Source organism: Felis catus, chromosome E1, assembly GCF_018350175.1.
Source record: "Felis catus isolate Fca126 chromosome E1, F.catus_Fca126_mat1.0, whole genome shotgun sequence".
In the NCBI taxonomy this organism is placed as follows: domain Eukaryota; kingdom Metazoa; phylum Chordata; class Mammalia; order Carnivora; family Felidae; genus Felis; species Felis catus.
The window spans coordinates 16,704,770-16,720,486 of NC_058381.1; the positions used below are offsets into that span (position 1 = coordinate 16,704,770).

General features: G+C 43.5%; 1 protein-coding gene and 1 long non-coding RNA gene across 6 annotated transcripts in view; one reads left to right on the top strand and one right to left on the bottom strand.

The window, feature by feature from the left end:
- The window catches only part of SLC6A4 (solute carrier family 6 member 4), a 41,718-nt gene extending 27,419 nt beyond the window's left edge, over nucleotides 1–14,299 (top strand). For both annotated transcript variants that reach the window (XM_045044408.1, XM_045044407.1), the window contains 7 exons: nucleotides 267–394; nucleotides 1,635–1,747; nucleotides 2,479–2,610; nucleotides 3,870–3,969; nucleotides 5,625–5,725; nucleotides 9,855–10,022; nucleotides 13,532–14,299. In XM_045044408.1, the coding sequence (XP_044900343.1) occupies nucleotides 267–394; nucleotides 1,635–1,747; nucleotides 2,479–2,610; nucleotides 3,870–3,969; nucleotides 5,625–5,725; nucleotides 9,855–10,022; nucleotides 13,532–13,606 (817 nt within the window). In that variant the 3' untranslated portion in view covers nucleotides 13,607–14,299. The remainder of the gene's footprint in view (nucleotides 1–266; nucleotides 395–1,634; nucleotides 1,748–2,478; nucleotides 2,611–3,869; nucleotides 3,970–5,624; nucleotides 5,726–9,854; nucleotides 10,023–13,531) is intronic.
- On the bottom strand, nucleotides 6,592–15,404 carry LOC102902176. Of its 4 annotated transcripts, none has more exons than XR_006589447.1 (5): nucleotides 15,317–15,404; nucleotides 11,623–11,722; nucleotides 10,485–10,616; nucleotides 8,669–8,884; nucleotides 6,592–6,995 (listed from the first exon to the last, which is right to left on the bottom strand). It is a non-coding gene; the product is annotated as an uncharacterized LOC102902176 (long non-coding RNA). The 4 variants fall into 4 exon arrangements; XR_006589449.1 differs by having other exon boundaries at nucleotides 10,485–10,619; XR_006589448.1 differs by having other exon boundaries at nucleotides 11,623–11,741; nucleotides 15,317–15,376.
- Between the last annotated feature and the right edge of the window lie 313 nt (nucleotides 15,405–15,717).

The following is a 15,717-nucleotide window of genomic DNA, read 5'->3' on the forward strand; positions in this document are numbered from 1 at the left end:
TGTGTTATTCCCGTTCACAACAGCACCATCTCTTCAAACCAGTCCTGACCTGCTGCTCTACCACACCGTGCATGGTGGTAACGGCAGCTTGTGCTTCGAGCCACCTTCCCGTCTGAGAGGCTGGGCCTGGGAGGAGCGGAGGGGACACCAGGATTGGCCTGAGGTCCCTGTGAACTCAGCCTGCTCGTCCTTGCCTTGGCTGGTGACAGATGCTCTTTAGACTCTCTGCTTGGTGAACTGAGGTTCATTTGGGTTTTCTGCTCCAGAGACGCCCTGGTGACCAGTGGGGTGAACTGCATGACGAGCTTCGTTTCCGGATTTGTCATCTTCACAGTGCTCGGGTATATGGCAGAGATGAGGAACGAAGAGGTGTCTGAGGTGGCTAAAGATGCAGGTGGGAATGTGGGTTCCATTTACGTCCCTTACTCTTCACTGAACTGCTTGGCTGCTCTGTGGATCTTTACAAATATCTAACTTTTAAATTATTTCTAAGTGTTCCTTTAAAATTTTTCCAAAGTTTTAGGGAAACTTATTGCCTTCCATGTGCTCCACCCTGGTGGGGATGGGGTAGCTCCGCTGGCACCCAGTTCTGGGGCCTTCAACACACATAGGCTTGAAATATGACTTAGATGAGGGCTTTTTAAACCAGTAGGTTTGGGTCCAGTGATGGGTACAAGTCTAGTAAGCAAATGATCCTTAGAATTTCCCCTTGGAGAAAAATAAAATGTAGATGACACAGTCACTCTATTGTATTATGAGGCTTTCATGGAAAAGGAGTGACAGATATTGAAAAAGTGGCAGTGGGATCTCGTGGATGGAATCCCAACATGCTCGCCAACATGCTTCTGTCTCTGGCCTGATGCATAGCTCTGATCATGCCTGTACCCCAAACTAAGGCACCCCTATCTAGCTGGTGAGAGGTTGAGGACAAGTCCCTCACACTATCAAAAGGGACTTTAAAATAGCGGGAGGCCTTTATTCCAAAGCTTCTATGACTCTTCTGAAATCAGTTTCACGTCTCCGACTGTTTTGGAGCTAAAGTGATCAGAGAGAGCTAAATGTTGTGAAATGTTAGAGATATCAGTCCTGGCCCTGAAAAAAGCTCTGAGTTGTTATATGGTGGAAACTTATTCTTGTGTGCAGTTTTGCTAGTCTTAGGGTCTTGGGTTTGTTTCCATTCCCCACATTAGTTGAGAGTTCACACTTTCCAAGATGGATACTATTCCCTGCCTGCCTCCCAGGATGTCAGCATGGGTTGGTGAGCTGGTGTGGAGTGTAAGGAAGTATTTGGTAGGTGTCCAAGCCTAATTCACATGTAAGGTCTTGTGACAAGAATTGTAATTGTTGGGGCGCCTGTGTGGCTCAGTCCGTTAAGCGTCCGCCTCTTGATCTTGGGTCATGATCTCGCAGTTTGTGAGTTCAAGCCCCACATCGGGCTCTGCACTGGTGGTTCAGAGCCTTCTTGAGATTCTGTCTCTCCTTCTCTCTGCTCCTTCCCCTCTCTCTCTTGAAATAAACAAACATAAAAAATAAAAAAAGAATTGTAATTGCTGGTATGGCTGAGTTTTCCCCTGAGACATCTTTGCAGAGCAGGTCCCAGGGACTACCTTCTCCTCTCTCCCTCTCTATCTCAGGCCCCAGCCTCCTCTTCATCACATATGCAGAAGCCATAGCCAACATGCCAGCGTCCACATTCTTTGCCATCATCTTCTTCCTGATGCTAATCACACTGGGCCTGGACAGCACCGTGAGTGGATGGAGAGGGAAACCTGGCTCTAAGGAGGAGGAAGAGGAACAGGAGGAGGGGAATGGGGAGTGGGAGGAAGGGGAGGGGGGAAGGGGAGCAGGAGGGAGGGGGAGCTGCACCTATCCCCCACCCCTCCCATCCTGGCCACCCCAGGCGGTCTTGGCTGCTCCCTCCCGGTGCTTTCTCAGCCCCTGTTCAGTCCTCACTGCTGGTGCTCACGGCCCTCTAAGTGTGTTAGAGGGTCATAATGGGCTAATGAGGGTAAGGTGTCTGCACAGGCCAGGGCTCAGCATATGTGACCTGTTATTACTGGGTACCGTCCCTTGACCAGATGGCAGTATTTAAGGTGAGAGCAAGGTCACTCTTTTGTCTCAGTGCCCTGCTGCCCCACATTCGGCTCAGCACCTTGTACTTATTAGGGTGGAATGAGTCTCAGCTTTGAGTTGACCTTTCTGGTGCAACCAGCATCTCGCCCAAGAGATGTCACATAAAGAAGTCCTGTCCAGGCCCTATATTTTCTTTCCTTGATGTCATTAGGGTTGGGTTCTAAATGAAATTGTGAAACAGGGTAATATATTTCCAGTGAGATCTGGTGTATGGTGGGGAACTGGTCATGACCAGCTTGACGGTCACTCCCTCCTGTTCACTGTCCTCGAAGGTGACAGACTTGTCCTCGAAGGTGACAGACTTGTCCTGAGCTTCCCCTGTGACTGCTTGTGTGTCCCTTTCAGTTTGCAGGCTTGGAGGGGGTGATCACAGCTGTGATAGACGAGTTTCCGCACATCTGGTCTGAGCGCCGAGAGTGGTTTGTGCTTGGTGTGGTCATTACCTGCTTCTTCGGATCCCTGGTCACCCTGACTTTTGTGAGTACCACAGCCCTCAGCTGTGAGCCAGCCTACCCTGGGGCAGTGGAACAGCACAAGAAGCTATTCCTTTCCTTCCACCCCACATGGTGCCCTGGCTTTGGGGCTAAAGTAAGAGGGGTTGTCACTGCTGTTAAAATGTCACCAAGGATAAGAAGAAAAGTTGTTTCTGGCAGCATCTGTTTGTAGAATCTGTGCATGGTATCTGGAGGTCTTAGCATTTTACATTAGACCCAATTTAGATTTCAGGCTTGGCAGGGTATCTGGAGAAAAACTAAGATTTGTTCTTCCAGTCTTTAGGGCTGCTTTCATGGGATTATTGCCGTGATGTCCTCATATGCAGAATATCTGAAGGCTGGCATCTCATGTTTGTCATGTCACCCTGTCTCCTCCAGGGAATTTGCAGTGGTGAGGAAGTCAGACCCTCTCTCCTATGATTTTTTTTTCTTTTTTGTAGCTGAAGCACATACTGTAAAATGTAATCAGGGCCCCCAGGCATCCTAGGCTTGTGTCCTCCCGACATAAGGCAGATTTTGAAGATCTGAATCTTCAGGCTATGACCCCAGTGGCTCTGGTAGCTTTGTCAGGGTGGTGGGGCCCTGAGGAGGATCCAAAGGATTTGTGAATTAAGTTAGAAGGCAAAGCCATGGCCACTGTGTTCAGTGGGTCTGGTATTACAAACTCTCCCAGGTTCAGTCTTCAGGGACCAAGATTCTTTTTTTTTTAGATTTTTTAAAAATTTATTTTACTTAGAGTGAGTCCATGGGAGGGGCAGAGAGAGAGAGGAAGAGAGGGAGAATTCCAAGTAGGCTCTGCACTGTCAGTGGCAGTGACCTCGGGCTCAAATTCATGAACCGTGAGATCATGACCTGAGCCAAAATCAAGAGTTGGTCACTTGCCACCCAGGCGCCCTGAGGGACGAGGATTCTTTAGGGTAGAGTACACAGTAGGTAATTCAGTAAGTTGAAGAAAGTTGAAAAAAAGAGCCAGGGACTCTCTTGAGTTTGTCTCTTAAAACTTAGTGAGATAAAAAACAAGGAGAGAGTGCTCCATAGGACAGGAAGAGGCGTCTGATGGGATGAAATCTGGCCCATACAGTGAGGGTCAGTCCAAGAGGCAGGCTCTGGGATATTTATATTAGGTCCAAGGTGGGAATTTTCTAGAATTATCCTAAGTTAAGAAGCTGCTTTTGGCTTTAATCATAAAGAGAAGGTAGTGCCTCAGAGGGCCCGCACTCAGGATCATGATGTCGTTTCCAGGGAGGGGCGTACGTGGTAAAGCTGCTGGAGGAATATGCCACAGGCCCTGCAGTGCTCACCGTTGTACTTATAGAAGCAGTTGCTGTCTATTGGTTTTACGGTAAGATGCTTCCTTCCACACTCATGATCTACACCAGCCTGCAGCCACCAGAGTAGAGAAGGGCTGATTTCATTGAAGAAAGTCAGGGCAGGGTACGTCACCTCCCAGTGGGTCTGTAAAATAACCTCAGTGGAGTGCCTTCTTCAGAAACAGGTCACCATTTCCTCCACACTGATTCCCCTTACTCTTGGGAGGATGTTTTTTTTTTTTTTTTTTTCCTTCTGAGTTTAAATGTTCACCCAGTGGAGACAGGCTGAAGCAGTTCCATATAGCTCATCCATAGTGGAGGCTTCAAATACTGATTGTGTCTAAGAATTGAACAATGGACTAGTGCATAGTGAGTGCATTTGTAGAGTATACAGTATCCCACTGTTTTATAGAGTAGTCCCAAGTTTAAATTTTGCAAGCAAGAGCTCCCTGCAAAGCCCTGAGATAGAGTTCAGGAGATTATTTTCCAGAGAAGAGGCAAGAATGTTCCTGTTTGTATTATCTGCCTTGGTGAAATCCCCACTTCACCCCCTCTGATCCTGGGATGGATTCTGATAAGGGTGAAACTAGCAGGAGCACAGAGAGTGGGCTAACATGGGTTCTAAGAATCCGTGGGTGGGGGTGGGGATAACCTAGGAGTTGACATGAAGGAAACCAGGTTCAGAGATACCACTCTTCATCTTTATAAAATTAAGAAATGATTATTTTATTCTGAAAATGTATTGACTTTTCCCTCTAATTTCTATGGTAACAAAACAGCTTTGGCATGTTTGTTGTTACACATAATATGAAGAAGGGGAGGCCCCAAATTTCCAGCCCAGTTTTTAAACATGAGCCCAGTTTTTAAAACAGAAGCCCTCCCTGCCTCCTCAGTGATTCAGAGTATGTGAATTGCAGTAGACCTGCCCCAGGTATTGCTGGGTCTCTCAGGGAAGCAACTGCCTTGCCCCTCTTGATGTCTTACCAATACTCACTTTCACATACTTTTTATGGAAGAACCTTGATCTTGATCTGGCATAGGAGATGGGCAATACGTGGTTAAAATTTTCTCTTGGAAGTTTCCAACAAAGGGTTGAAGTCAGCCTCTGTCAAATGGGTTCACAATTCCTAGAAAATTTTTTTTTTTTTAACCATTTATTCATTTTTTGAGAGACAGAGACAGAGCATGAGTGGGGGAGGGGCAGAGAGAGAGGGAGACACAAAAACTGAAGCAGGCCCCAGGCTCTGAACTGAGAGCACAGAGCCCGATGGGGGGCGGCTCAAACTCACAAACCGTGAGATCACGACCTGAGCCAAGGTCGGACATTTAACCAACTGAGCCACCCAGGTGCCCCTCCTAGAAAATTCTTTTCTACAGTAAAATCAAATATATGCTGAGATCTTAGAAAAGCAGTGTGGGTACCAAGCGGGGAGGCACCAGTGGGGGGGTTTTAGGTCCCCCCCCCCAAATGTCCACCTATCCTCCCACTCCCACTCTGTAGAAACAAAGTTGCTTGCTATCAAATGCAGTTTTGTGACAAGTCCTCTGTCCCACTTTCAGACTAGATGGGTGCCCCTGAGCTCCTGCTGTGGAGAAATTCCAGAGCTGCTACTGTCTCTGAGAATCAAGGGACAGAACAGCCCATGTCCTCCCTCAGTCAATCTCTTTTTCTTTTGGGTGATTTTAGGCATCACTCAGTTCTGCAGTGATGTGAAAGAAATGCTTGGCTTCAGCCCTGGATGGTTTTGGAAGATCTGCTGGGTAGCCATCAGCCCTCTGTTTCTCCTGGTGAGTTGTCATTTCCCTCTCCTTCTGGCCCTGAAGAATGGCCCACTCAAACACTTATAAAAAGTAAATTTTATTGAAGTGTAACAGATACATGGAAAAGTGTGCCAATCTTAAATGTACATCTCATTGAAATTTTATAATGGAGCACACTTTTGTAGCCAAAACTGTGCTAACAAAAACACAACCAGCACTCTAGAAGCCCCTCTGATGCCCCCTCCCAGTCACTGTGCTCCCCACACTTCCCCGCCCCCTCTTCTGACTTCTAACACTGTAGAGGAGTCTGGGCTTCTGTCCCTGCTGCATGTATTATATCATTCCCCAACTCAGTGATAATGATAAATAACATTTATTGAACATTAAGTGCCAGGCCAGACTTTGTGCTAAACTTACACCCATTGCTCTATTAATCCTTACAAGCAATTCTACGAAGTAGTAATAGTTCTAATGCTCCATTTTACATTTAAGGAAATTGAAGCCTTAAAGGGTCCCAGGTCACATGACAAGTAAGACCTGTTCAAGACCTGGGAAAGATTTACTGAGCTGCTCTTGAAGGTCCTGGGAGGGGTCCTTGTAATTTTGTACTCATTTTTTTTTCAATGTTTATGTATTTTTGAGAGAGAGAGAGAGAGAGAGAGAGAGAGAGAGAGACTGAATGCGAGCGGGGGAGGGACACAGAGAGAGGGAGACACAGAACCTGAAGCAGGCTCCAGGCCCTGAGCCATCAGCACAGAGCCTGATGTGGGGCTCAAACACATGAACCTGTGAGATTAGGACCTGAGCCGAAGTCAGACGCTTAACCCATTGAGCCACCCAGGTGGCTCATTTTCTTAAAAATACCCCTGCAAGTCCTCAAGCATGGACCTGAGTCAGAAGTAGAATACATTTATTGCTAAAGGACCTGGGTGAGAACATTCAGTTCCAAGGGTTACCTACTTGCCAGGATGCATTCAGCACTCACTCCTTCCTTATAGCACGTGCCTCTGCTTTTCCTCCTGGCATCCCTCTGAAGGAGGTAACTTGCTCAAAGGAGGATAAGCGCCCTGCTGACATCCCCAGTGTGCTCTGAGGTAGTGTGGGGTAAAGTGGCTCTGTGCACATCAGCACAAATTACTCTCCAGTTCTTTCATTTATCTGTAACTTTATTTTGGAGGAAAATTTTAAAATCTTTTAGAGCCAAGAAAGTTTGTCGGACTGGTCCTTCCATCCAGCTCCAGCTTGTTAGGAGTGTCTGGGACATCTCTGCCTTTGGCATATAGCTGTTACTTCCTGTCTTTAAAAACAAAAACAAAACAAAAAACCATTTTGTATTCTCTTTTGACTTTCTCTGGGCAGTCCTTTGTTTGGTATTTTATACCCATACATCTGGACAGTAACATATAAGATGAATGTTCATTCTTGCCTCTGCGATGCTGCCTGTGTGTCTCTCTACCCCAGAATCCCTTCCTGACTTCCATTCCCCTGGACCCTGAAGGTTTCTAAAACCAAAGCCAACTATTGTCCCAGGCAGCAGATAATTCTCAGGGCCCAGCGGCTCTGGTATGTTCCCCTAGATCTTGGCCTGGTAGTTCCTTATTACCTTATCAGCTCACTGGTGCTTTTTGGTAGATTAAAAACATATATATATATATATATATATATATATATATATATATATATATATATTTTTTTTTTTTTTAAGTCAGAAGTTTCAGTTGTTTTCAGTGAGGGTGTTGGCATGAACCACTTAGCCTGCCATTACTAGAAGCATAAACTCTGACATAAGTGGATTATTAATTTATATTATTACCAATGCTTTTAGATAATCTACTTAAATCCTTTCATTTGTTTTTCAAAGCAATTGGAGACACTGCATTATTTCCTTGAGGGAAGAAGCCATGTCTGTTTGTTTACTTTAGTATTTCCTACACAGTGAGGAGATGATGTCCAGAGCTGAGATTTGGGAGAGGAAAGTGAGGCACTCACCACAGGCATAAAATTCAGCAGGGGAGGTGCTGAAAAACTCAGTAATCAAGATAAAGACCATTTTAATGTAATATTTTCTAAAAAACCAAAATTAATGCAAAAAAAGTCTCCATTTGGGGTACCTGGATGACTCAGTCGGTTAAGCATCTGACTTCAGCTCAGGTCATGATCTCACGGTTTGTGAGTTTGAGCCCCGCGTTGGGCTCTGTGTTGACAGCTCAGAGTCTAGAACCTGCTTCAGATTCTGTGTCTCCCTCTCTCTGCCCCTCCCCGGCTCATGCTCTGTCTCTCTCCCTCTCATGAATAAACATTAAAAAAAAAAAATCCCTAATCAACAGATTTCATTTTAAATAAACACAAGATCTGACCCTGTGCTTGCATGTCTCACCTCACCCACCTTACCCTAATCTGGCCCTGTCAGATCTTGTCTATTTAAACTATTGCACCATAGTATTATTTCTTGATTGCTAAAATTTACTTGCATGTTGTGCCCAAGGTGAGTGCCTCACATGTTCCACCCTAGTCCTGGCTCTGGGTTCTTAGTACTTTTAATTTCTCTGAACCTCTGGTCGTCTAACAGACTGGGTGAATACTTGGTGTACAGTCAGTGAGTTTCTGTGCCCAGCAAAACCCCTGCACAGATCTGTGTTCAGGCACATCACTCATAATTCCTGTGATGTTTGCTTTACTCACTTCCTCTAAAGGCAAGTGCTCCAGTGCCCAATTAAGAGGAGGCAAATCTGTTTTCCACTTCTGGGTTTACTTAACAGAGCCCTTGCCCTGGGCTTTTTAAGGCTGCTTTCAGTAAACAATGAGTAGCTTACTAAAAATATTCTTTTTCACTGAGGCCAAGTTACAAAAAGAGAAAATATTATATATGAGCAAGGATAGAGGGCTCTGCAAAGGCGTGTCTGGAGCAACACTTACTGGCTCTGCCCCAAGAGCTTGAGGCCCCTCTGAACCGTGCTGGATTTCACACACCTGACATCAAGATGAGATCAGGGCTCCTAACTGCATCCAATCCATCTTTCCATGTTCCAAAACTGGCTTCCTTAGTAGCTGGGTCTGGGGTGAGGAGAGTAAGTCCAGAGAAAGGTTTGCAATTGGCCAGGCTCCTGTTTTGAAAGCTTCCTCCTGGACTTAGGACAACACTGTTGGAAAGATGGATATGTGTTTAACAGCTTCCCATTTTATTACCTGCAGACAAAGAAAAAAAGATACAAATAGATGCTTAACCACACAAATAATTTACATTACTGTCTTCTTTATGACTATGAAGTAATAAAATAAAATTAAATCAAGAGCAATAACGATTTCGGCCCAGTGGTTACTGGGCAAAAACTGGTATTTACGCTCTCTCTGGAAACCAAACTGAAATAAGAAAACTTATAAACGGAGTGTTGGGAACACACTGTAGAATTTTTCTTGGGAGAAATTTTCACTAAGTTTTCAAGTAAAAAGTATATTAAGCTACTTTTTCCTTCCATTATTCCTTTTGTGATGAGGGCCTGGGGCAGGTGGGCACCCACTGTTCAGATGCCTCAAGCCATCCTTGTTGAAACCCCAGGCTGAGGTGCTCAATGCAGAAAGCAGAGAGCTCAAGGAAAGGGAAAAGTAGGAACATGTACCCAGGAGCCCAAGTCCTCTACAGGACTTGAGAACCTTAGTATCTCTCCTGGACAAAGCTAACTTCCATCTGACCAAAAATAATCACAGCTGAGAAATGAAGGAGGAAAAGGGAATAAAGCAGAGAAGTATGAAGCCTTAGGACTGGCAGGAGCCGTGGAGAGGTCATCCAGTTTAGTCTTCACTATCTGGGAGGACAGGCCCCAAACCACTCTTAGTAGATGCTGGTCTCTTCCCATTTGCCCTGAAGGGGTTGCTGTAATTCCCCCAGAAACAACTTTCTGAGGCTTGGTGTCCCTGCTCTAAGGGTTAAGGTGGGGGGTGGAAAGGAAAATCAATAGAAGCACCTGTTTTATTGTTGCTGCTTAGGCACAGAAATTTGTGGATCCCATGTGTCAGAGCTCAGTCCAGGATAGATCACATCTGGGGAATTTCCCAAGAGGATCTCAGCCTTAGCGTTTGGTGTTCATGGTATCAGAACTGTCCCTGTCTGCACGGATATTGTTAAGATTTTGAATGTTTTTTGGTATTTCTGTTTTAGTTCATCATTTGCAGTTTTTTGATGAGCCCACCACAGCTACGACTTTTCCAATATAATTATCCTCAGTGGAGTATCATCCTGGGTTACTGCATAGGAACCTCGTCTTTTATCTGCATCCCCACATATATAACGTATCGGCTGATCATCACTCCAGGGACATTTAAAGAGGTAGGTGCTAGTGTGTGTGTTCAGAGTAGTTAAATCGTTTTGGGAGAAAAGGGTCTTCTTGTTATGCTCTGTTCGAAAGAGATGAGTCCACCACATGAAGCTCACCTACACCATGGTGTAGACCTGTGACGGCTGCCTGTGTCACCTTAAAAGGCATCCCCATAAGCCTCAGATACAGTGGCAAAAGAGTGAGCTGGTTATTTGCATGCGCCACAGCACACAGCTTGAGGTGTGTATAGCATTCTATACTCATCAGATAACTCCTCTGCCTTCTGCTTGCCATTGGGCATGGACATCAGATCTGTCATGTCTGAAGCAGTATGTGAATTTTAAGTAGAGATGATGGTGGAAAATGTCTATGGCCATTTTTCTAACAGCAGTATGACGAGTGCTATTTTGAAATCATCACTAAATAAGGATGTAGTAGTTTTAGCTTAAGGCATTAGAGTAAAAACAACTTACCATTATAGTAATATTAATACAGTAATGAATAATGTGCTCTAAAATTTCAGGGACACCTGGGAGGCTCAGTTGGTAGAGCATCTGACTCTTGATCTCAGGGTTGTGAGTTCAAGCCCCACGTAGGGGTGGAGCCTACTTAAAAAAAAGATAAAATTAATTTTAATCATAGAACCTTACAGTTTGTATAAGATTGTATATTTTTCAAAGCGTCTTCATGTATATTATCTCATTATGCTGCCAAAATACCTTGGTCCATAACATTCTACCTATAAGGGAGGGAGGCCTCATTTGCAATTTTGGTATAGTTAAGAAAAAAAAAAAAAGACTAAGAGAAAGGTAAATTTCTTAACTCTTTAGGGCCCTAGGCAGATCAAAAGTTGGACTTTTATGTGGAAAGTCTACCACCTGTTCACCTGGAATTTGGAGGATAGCATATGCACCTGCATCCTGGAAGTCTCAAGTTTGGAGTCATTCAACTAGATTAGGTCATTGTTGTAAAAACCTCCAGTAAACTACACAAAGACCCTGGGAAGATGTCCCCTAATAAGTAAGCATTCATGAAGACGTCAATAGTGATCCGTTTTCTTAGATTATCATCTTGTAAAAGGCCCGGGCCTGGCAAGTTTTGAGAGCAATGGTAGTCCAGCAACTAGAATGCTGCCAAAATATGGCAAAAAGCGGACCTGGCATTTTGGGATATCAGCAACCAGAAGGGCAGCAGAATGGGTGGCTAGGGACTAGAATACAAAAGCCAAAATTCTACTTTACAATGCTGTTCATTCCACCATTCTACCAAACACCTTAGTATACACCATACACCTTCTCTCCCTGCACAACATAGCTCTACTTAAGGGTAGTTAGAATTATTGGGGCACCTGGATGGCTCAGTTCGTTAAACAACAGACTTCAATCTCAGCTCAGGTCATGATCTCACTGTTTGTGAGTTCGAGCCCCGTGTTGGGTTCTGTGCTGACAGTGCAGAGCCTGCTTGGGATTCTTTCCCTCCCTCTCTCTACCCGACTTGCACTCTCTCTCTCACAATAATTAAAAAAATTTTTTAAAGAGTAGTTAGAATTATCTGTGTCCAGTTCCAAATTACCAAGACATAATTCTGTTTAATCAGTTATGATTTACATACTCGTTTATGGGGAAGGATGGTTTGTGAAACTTCACTTTCTATGGCTTGACACGTCCCGGTAGCTGATGAGGACTGGAGCAACTCCTTTTTAAGGGGATTTCTAGTGCGAGATTTCAGTGCTTGAATGGTAAGGTCATTAGAAACATAAAATACATAATTTTATTAATTTCATTAATGGTGTGGCTATAACTGTTTGGATTCTATAGGCCCTGCTCCTTAAAGAACTCCCAGAACCAGGAAATAAAAAGATTGAATGGGGGGGGGGGGTGGTGCCTGGTTGGCTCAGTCAGTTAGGTGCCCCACTCTTGATTTGGGCTCAGGTCATGATCCCATGGTCCTGAGATGGAGCCCCTTGCTCCCCACCCCTGTCGGGCTCCATGTGGAGCCTTCTTGAGATTCTTTCTCTCTCCTGCTGCCCCTCACCTGCTTGTATGCATTCTCTCTCTCTCTCTCTCTCTCTCTCTCTCTCTCAATAAATAAATAAGAATAAAAAAGATTGAAGGACTGAAACTAATGTAACATTGTGTATCAACTATACTCAAAAAAGAAAAAAAGATCAGAGGGGACTACGTACTTTTTCAACCCAAAATCTAAAGGACAAGAAGCAGAGTTTCACCTAAAATCCGTAAATCAAAAACTACTTTCAGATCCAATTTTGCCCACTTCCTATACATACAGACTTTTGGCCATCAAAAATTTTACTAAGCCACTCAGTAAAGATTTTTCTAAGCCTCTGAAGTGGTGCTGTTTTTCCTTCTTCACAACCCTGAGCTGCTTCATGTCACCTTGATGCTAAGTTTTAAAAGGTGGGCTGTATATTTCATACCCAAGCCCAAACATATTTTAGATCTGTCTTAAAGCTTCTGTGTACTTCAGCTGTTTCTAAGCTAAAGACTCTCAACCTTTTCCCCATAGTGAGTTCTATGTCAACATGAGTTTGCTTTAGGAGTAATGACTTAAATGGTCACATCTTTTTCAACTTAGTTATGATAATTTGTACCCTTGTATGAATTAACCAGTACTCCTTCACAGGTAGATTCATTAAATCAGTAACAGCCCAGCCATTACAGTGACTGCTGGCACTGTGCACCATGCCTGGGGTGTATATGCCGGGCACAAGGAGCCTGGCTGAGGGGTGGGGGAGCTGGGGGACAGAGGCCAGCACTCACTCTGCTCCCCAGGCCCTGTGTGGCCACAGCAGGCCTCCTTTGTCCAGAGAAGAAGATGCCCTTACCCAGGTCATCAAAAGCATGTTATAGGCCAGTGGAGGGTTCTATTGAAAGCTCATTATTTTCTCCCATTAGTGTTAGTGATATTCTTAGTTTACAGACGGTTATAGTTCCTGAATATGTCATTTTTTAAAGTTTTATGTATGTAATGTATGTATGTATGTATGTATGTATGTATGTATGTGATCTCTATACCCAACATGGGTCTCAAACTTAAGATTCCAAGACCAAGAGTTGCATGCTTTCTGACTGAGTCAGCCAGTTGCTCCCTGAATGTATCATTTTTATCTATATTTGAGAGCAAATTGGGAATACCTTTGTTTTAAAAAAAAATTAATGTTTATTTATTTTGAAGAGAGAGAAAGTGGGAGAGGGGCAGAAAGGGTGAGACAGAATCTCAAGTAGGCTCCACACTGTCAGGCGCAGAGCCCGACATGGGACTCAACTCATGAACCGTGAGATCATGACCTGAGCTGATATCAAGAGTTAGACACTTAACCAACTGAGCCACCCAGGCGCCCTGGGAATTTCTTTCTTAAGGAAAGTCAATGAGACTATTCCAACTTACTATTAAATGCCATTAACATGCTATTTAAATGTTTCAATACTAAGGTTGAAATATTTTTGCAATACTGTTAAATTATAAGAATGTTTATAACATCATATTTTCTTCTCAACAGCGTATCATTAAAGGTATCACTCCCGAAACACCAACAGAAATTCCCTATGGGGACGTCCACTTGAACGCCATATAAAACACTTCAATGAGAGGAAAATGGCTTCCCAACAACCTCTCCTCTGGTTCTGACTAGTCATGCCTCGCCTTCTCCCCTCTGAGTCAGAGTTTCCAGCTAAGCCTGACAATGGAAGGGCCTTCTTCATGGAGAGACAGTCCCAAAGACTATGGTGCCCAGACTGTAATGGCCTCCAGCTACTTCTTTCTGTGAAATCTCCCCGACATATTACGTTAGCTCTGTGACACAGCTGAACTGGACTATTTTGGATGTGCGAGGGTGTGTATGGAGGTGATGAAAACCACCATCTAGTCAGTTAGGATTAGGTTTAGAATCAAGTTTGTAAAAGTCTCATGTATCATTTCTTGTTATTATCATTGGTATCTGACATCCATTTGCTTCTAAAGGTTTCACTGTCATGAATGCATAAACCACGTAGGAGAAAACAGGGATGCTGTTTTGCTAGCCATATATTTTCTGAATAGCATAGAATTCTGTAGCTGGAATCTACTAGAACCCTTTAACCTGTGTGCTGCTGTGGAGTCAGGAGAGGAAGATGTAGAAACTAAACTGAAAAATAATGTATACATGTGAGCATGTGTGTCTGTGTATACTGTTGTTTCAGTGTATCCTTATCTCTATTCCAATACTTTGGGCCCATTCCAAACTATATGAATTTCCTTTAATTTTTCTTACATTAACAAATTCCACCTACTCAAATGTGTATGTATGTTATTATAAGGGTATAGCTGCTACACATGTTCTGTCACCTTCTCCTTTTCCTATGACACTACTGTAGCCACACACCTTCCTTTATGGGTCAGTGTTCAGCGTTTGCTGCATTTCATTGCCATCTTCCTGTCTCTGCCAGCTAAACATTCAGGATAACATTCCACAGGCAAATCTGGCCTATTTCATCAGTGACTGTGGCTTGGCCGTGAACTGCTTTGAAGATGGATACTGACAAATGCATCTTCAGTGCTCAGTTAACTATCTGGTTTAAGCTCTGTTTCAAATGACTGGGTTACTTTGCTCTGTGAAGAGGATAAGTCCAATTCTTGCTTATAGGATATATAGGTCTGGCACCCTGACTATAACCAAGGTCATCCTTAGTCCAGAAGTAATTGGAGACTTTGGGTTAGCCTTAAAGGGAACTCCCCCAACCCTTCCTGGTGACAATCAGGACTGTGAGTCCTCCAGATAATTTCCCAAGATTGGGTCTAAACTAAGTAAGGCTGATTGGAAAAGGGTCAGTTAAATGAGTAGCTTTTCATTTCACATAAAGCCTTTAATACATATCAAGTGAATTTGACCTTTTGTGGCTTATGACTCTCAGATGTGTAAGTAAAGAAGCAAATTCACCTTGTATAAGATTTCCTCATCAAAATCTTAAAGGGAATAAAGCCTAGTCAATGATAAAAGGACTCGCTCATCTAGCCCCATATCACTTCACTCCTCTATATAAATCAAATTTGATTCTAACCTTATAGAAAGAAGACCCATATAGCAGAGGCCTGGTTTTATCCAATTATAGATCTTCCTCTCTTGGCTTCCTTTCCCCAACAATCTCTGCCCCAGCCATCTTCCTGTGTTCCCCCTACATCCTTCTATTTCTAATTCTTTGCCTTTCTCAGCGGGATATTTTCCTTATAGATGTGAGCTGCTGAGAAGTTTCCCGAAATATTAGAGGAAAAGAGAAGAGGGATTTAAAAATGTCCCTCACTGACCTACCTTCATTATCTTCACTCTTTCCTTCCTTCATGCTACCGTATTTCCATTTTCTTTGCTTTCTTTCAAGCTGAAAGGAGAGGGATTGTATAAGTGGCAGCGTATTCAGTGGTAAATAGCTTTGCAAATTTTAAGAACTACTTTATAAAGATATTCAGATATGGATTCTTTCCATCCCACACACACTTATACATGCTTCAAAGATATTATTTTTTAAAAAGCACTTTTTCAAACAGAATTAGAGTTGGCCAAGCCAAGTATTGAGGGAATTATATAGGCATTTTGAAATGTTGTCAGACTTCACTGGACTTAAAAAAAAAACAAAAAACAAAAAAAAACTGTTCGGCATAGTTTGCATTTCCTTGATCCCTATTTATCAGCACTACTATGGATTTTTTTTTTAA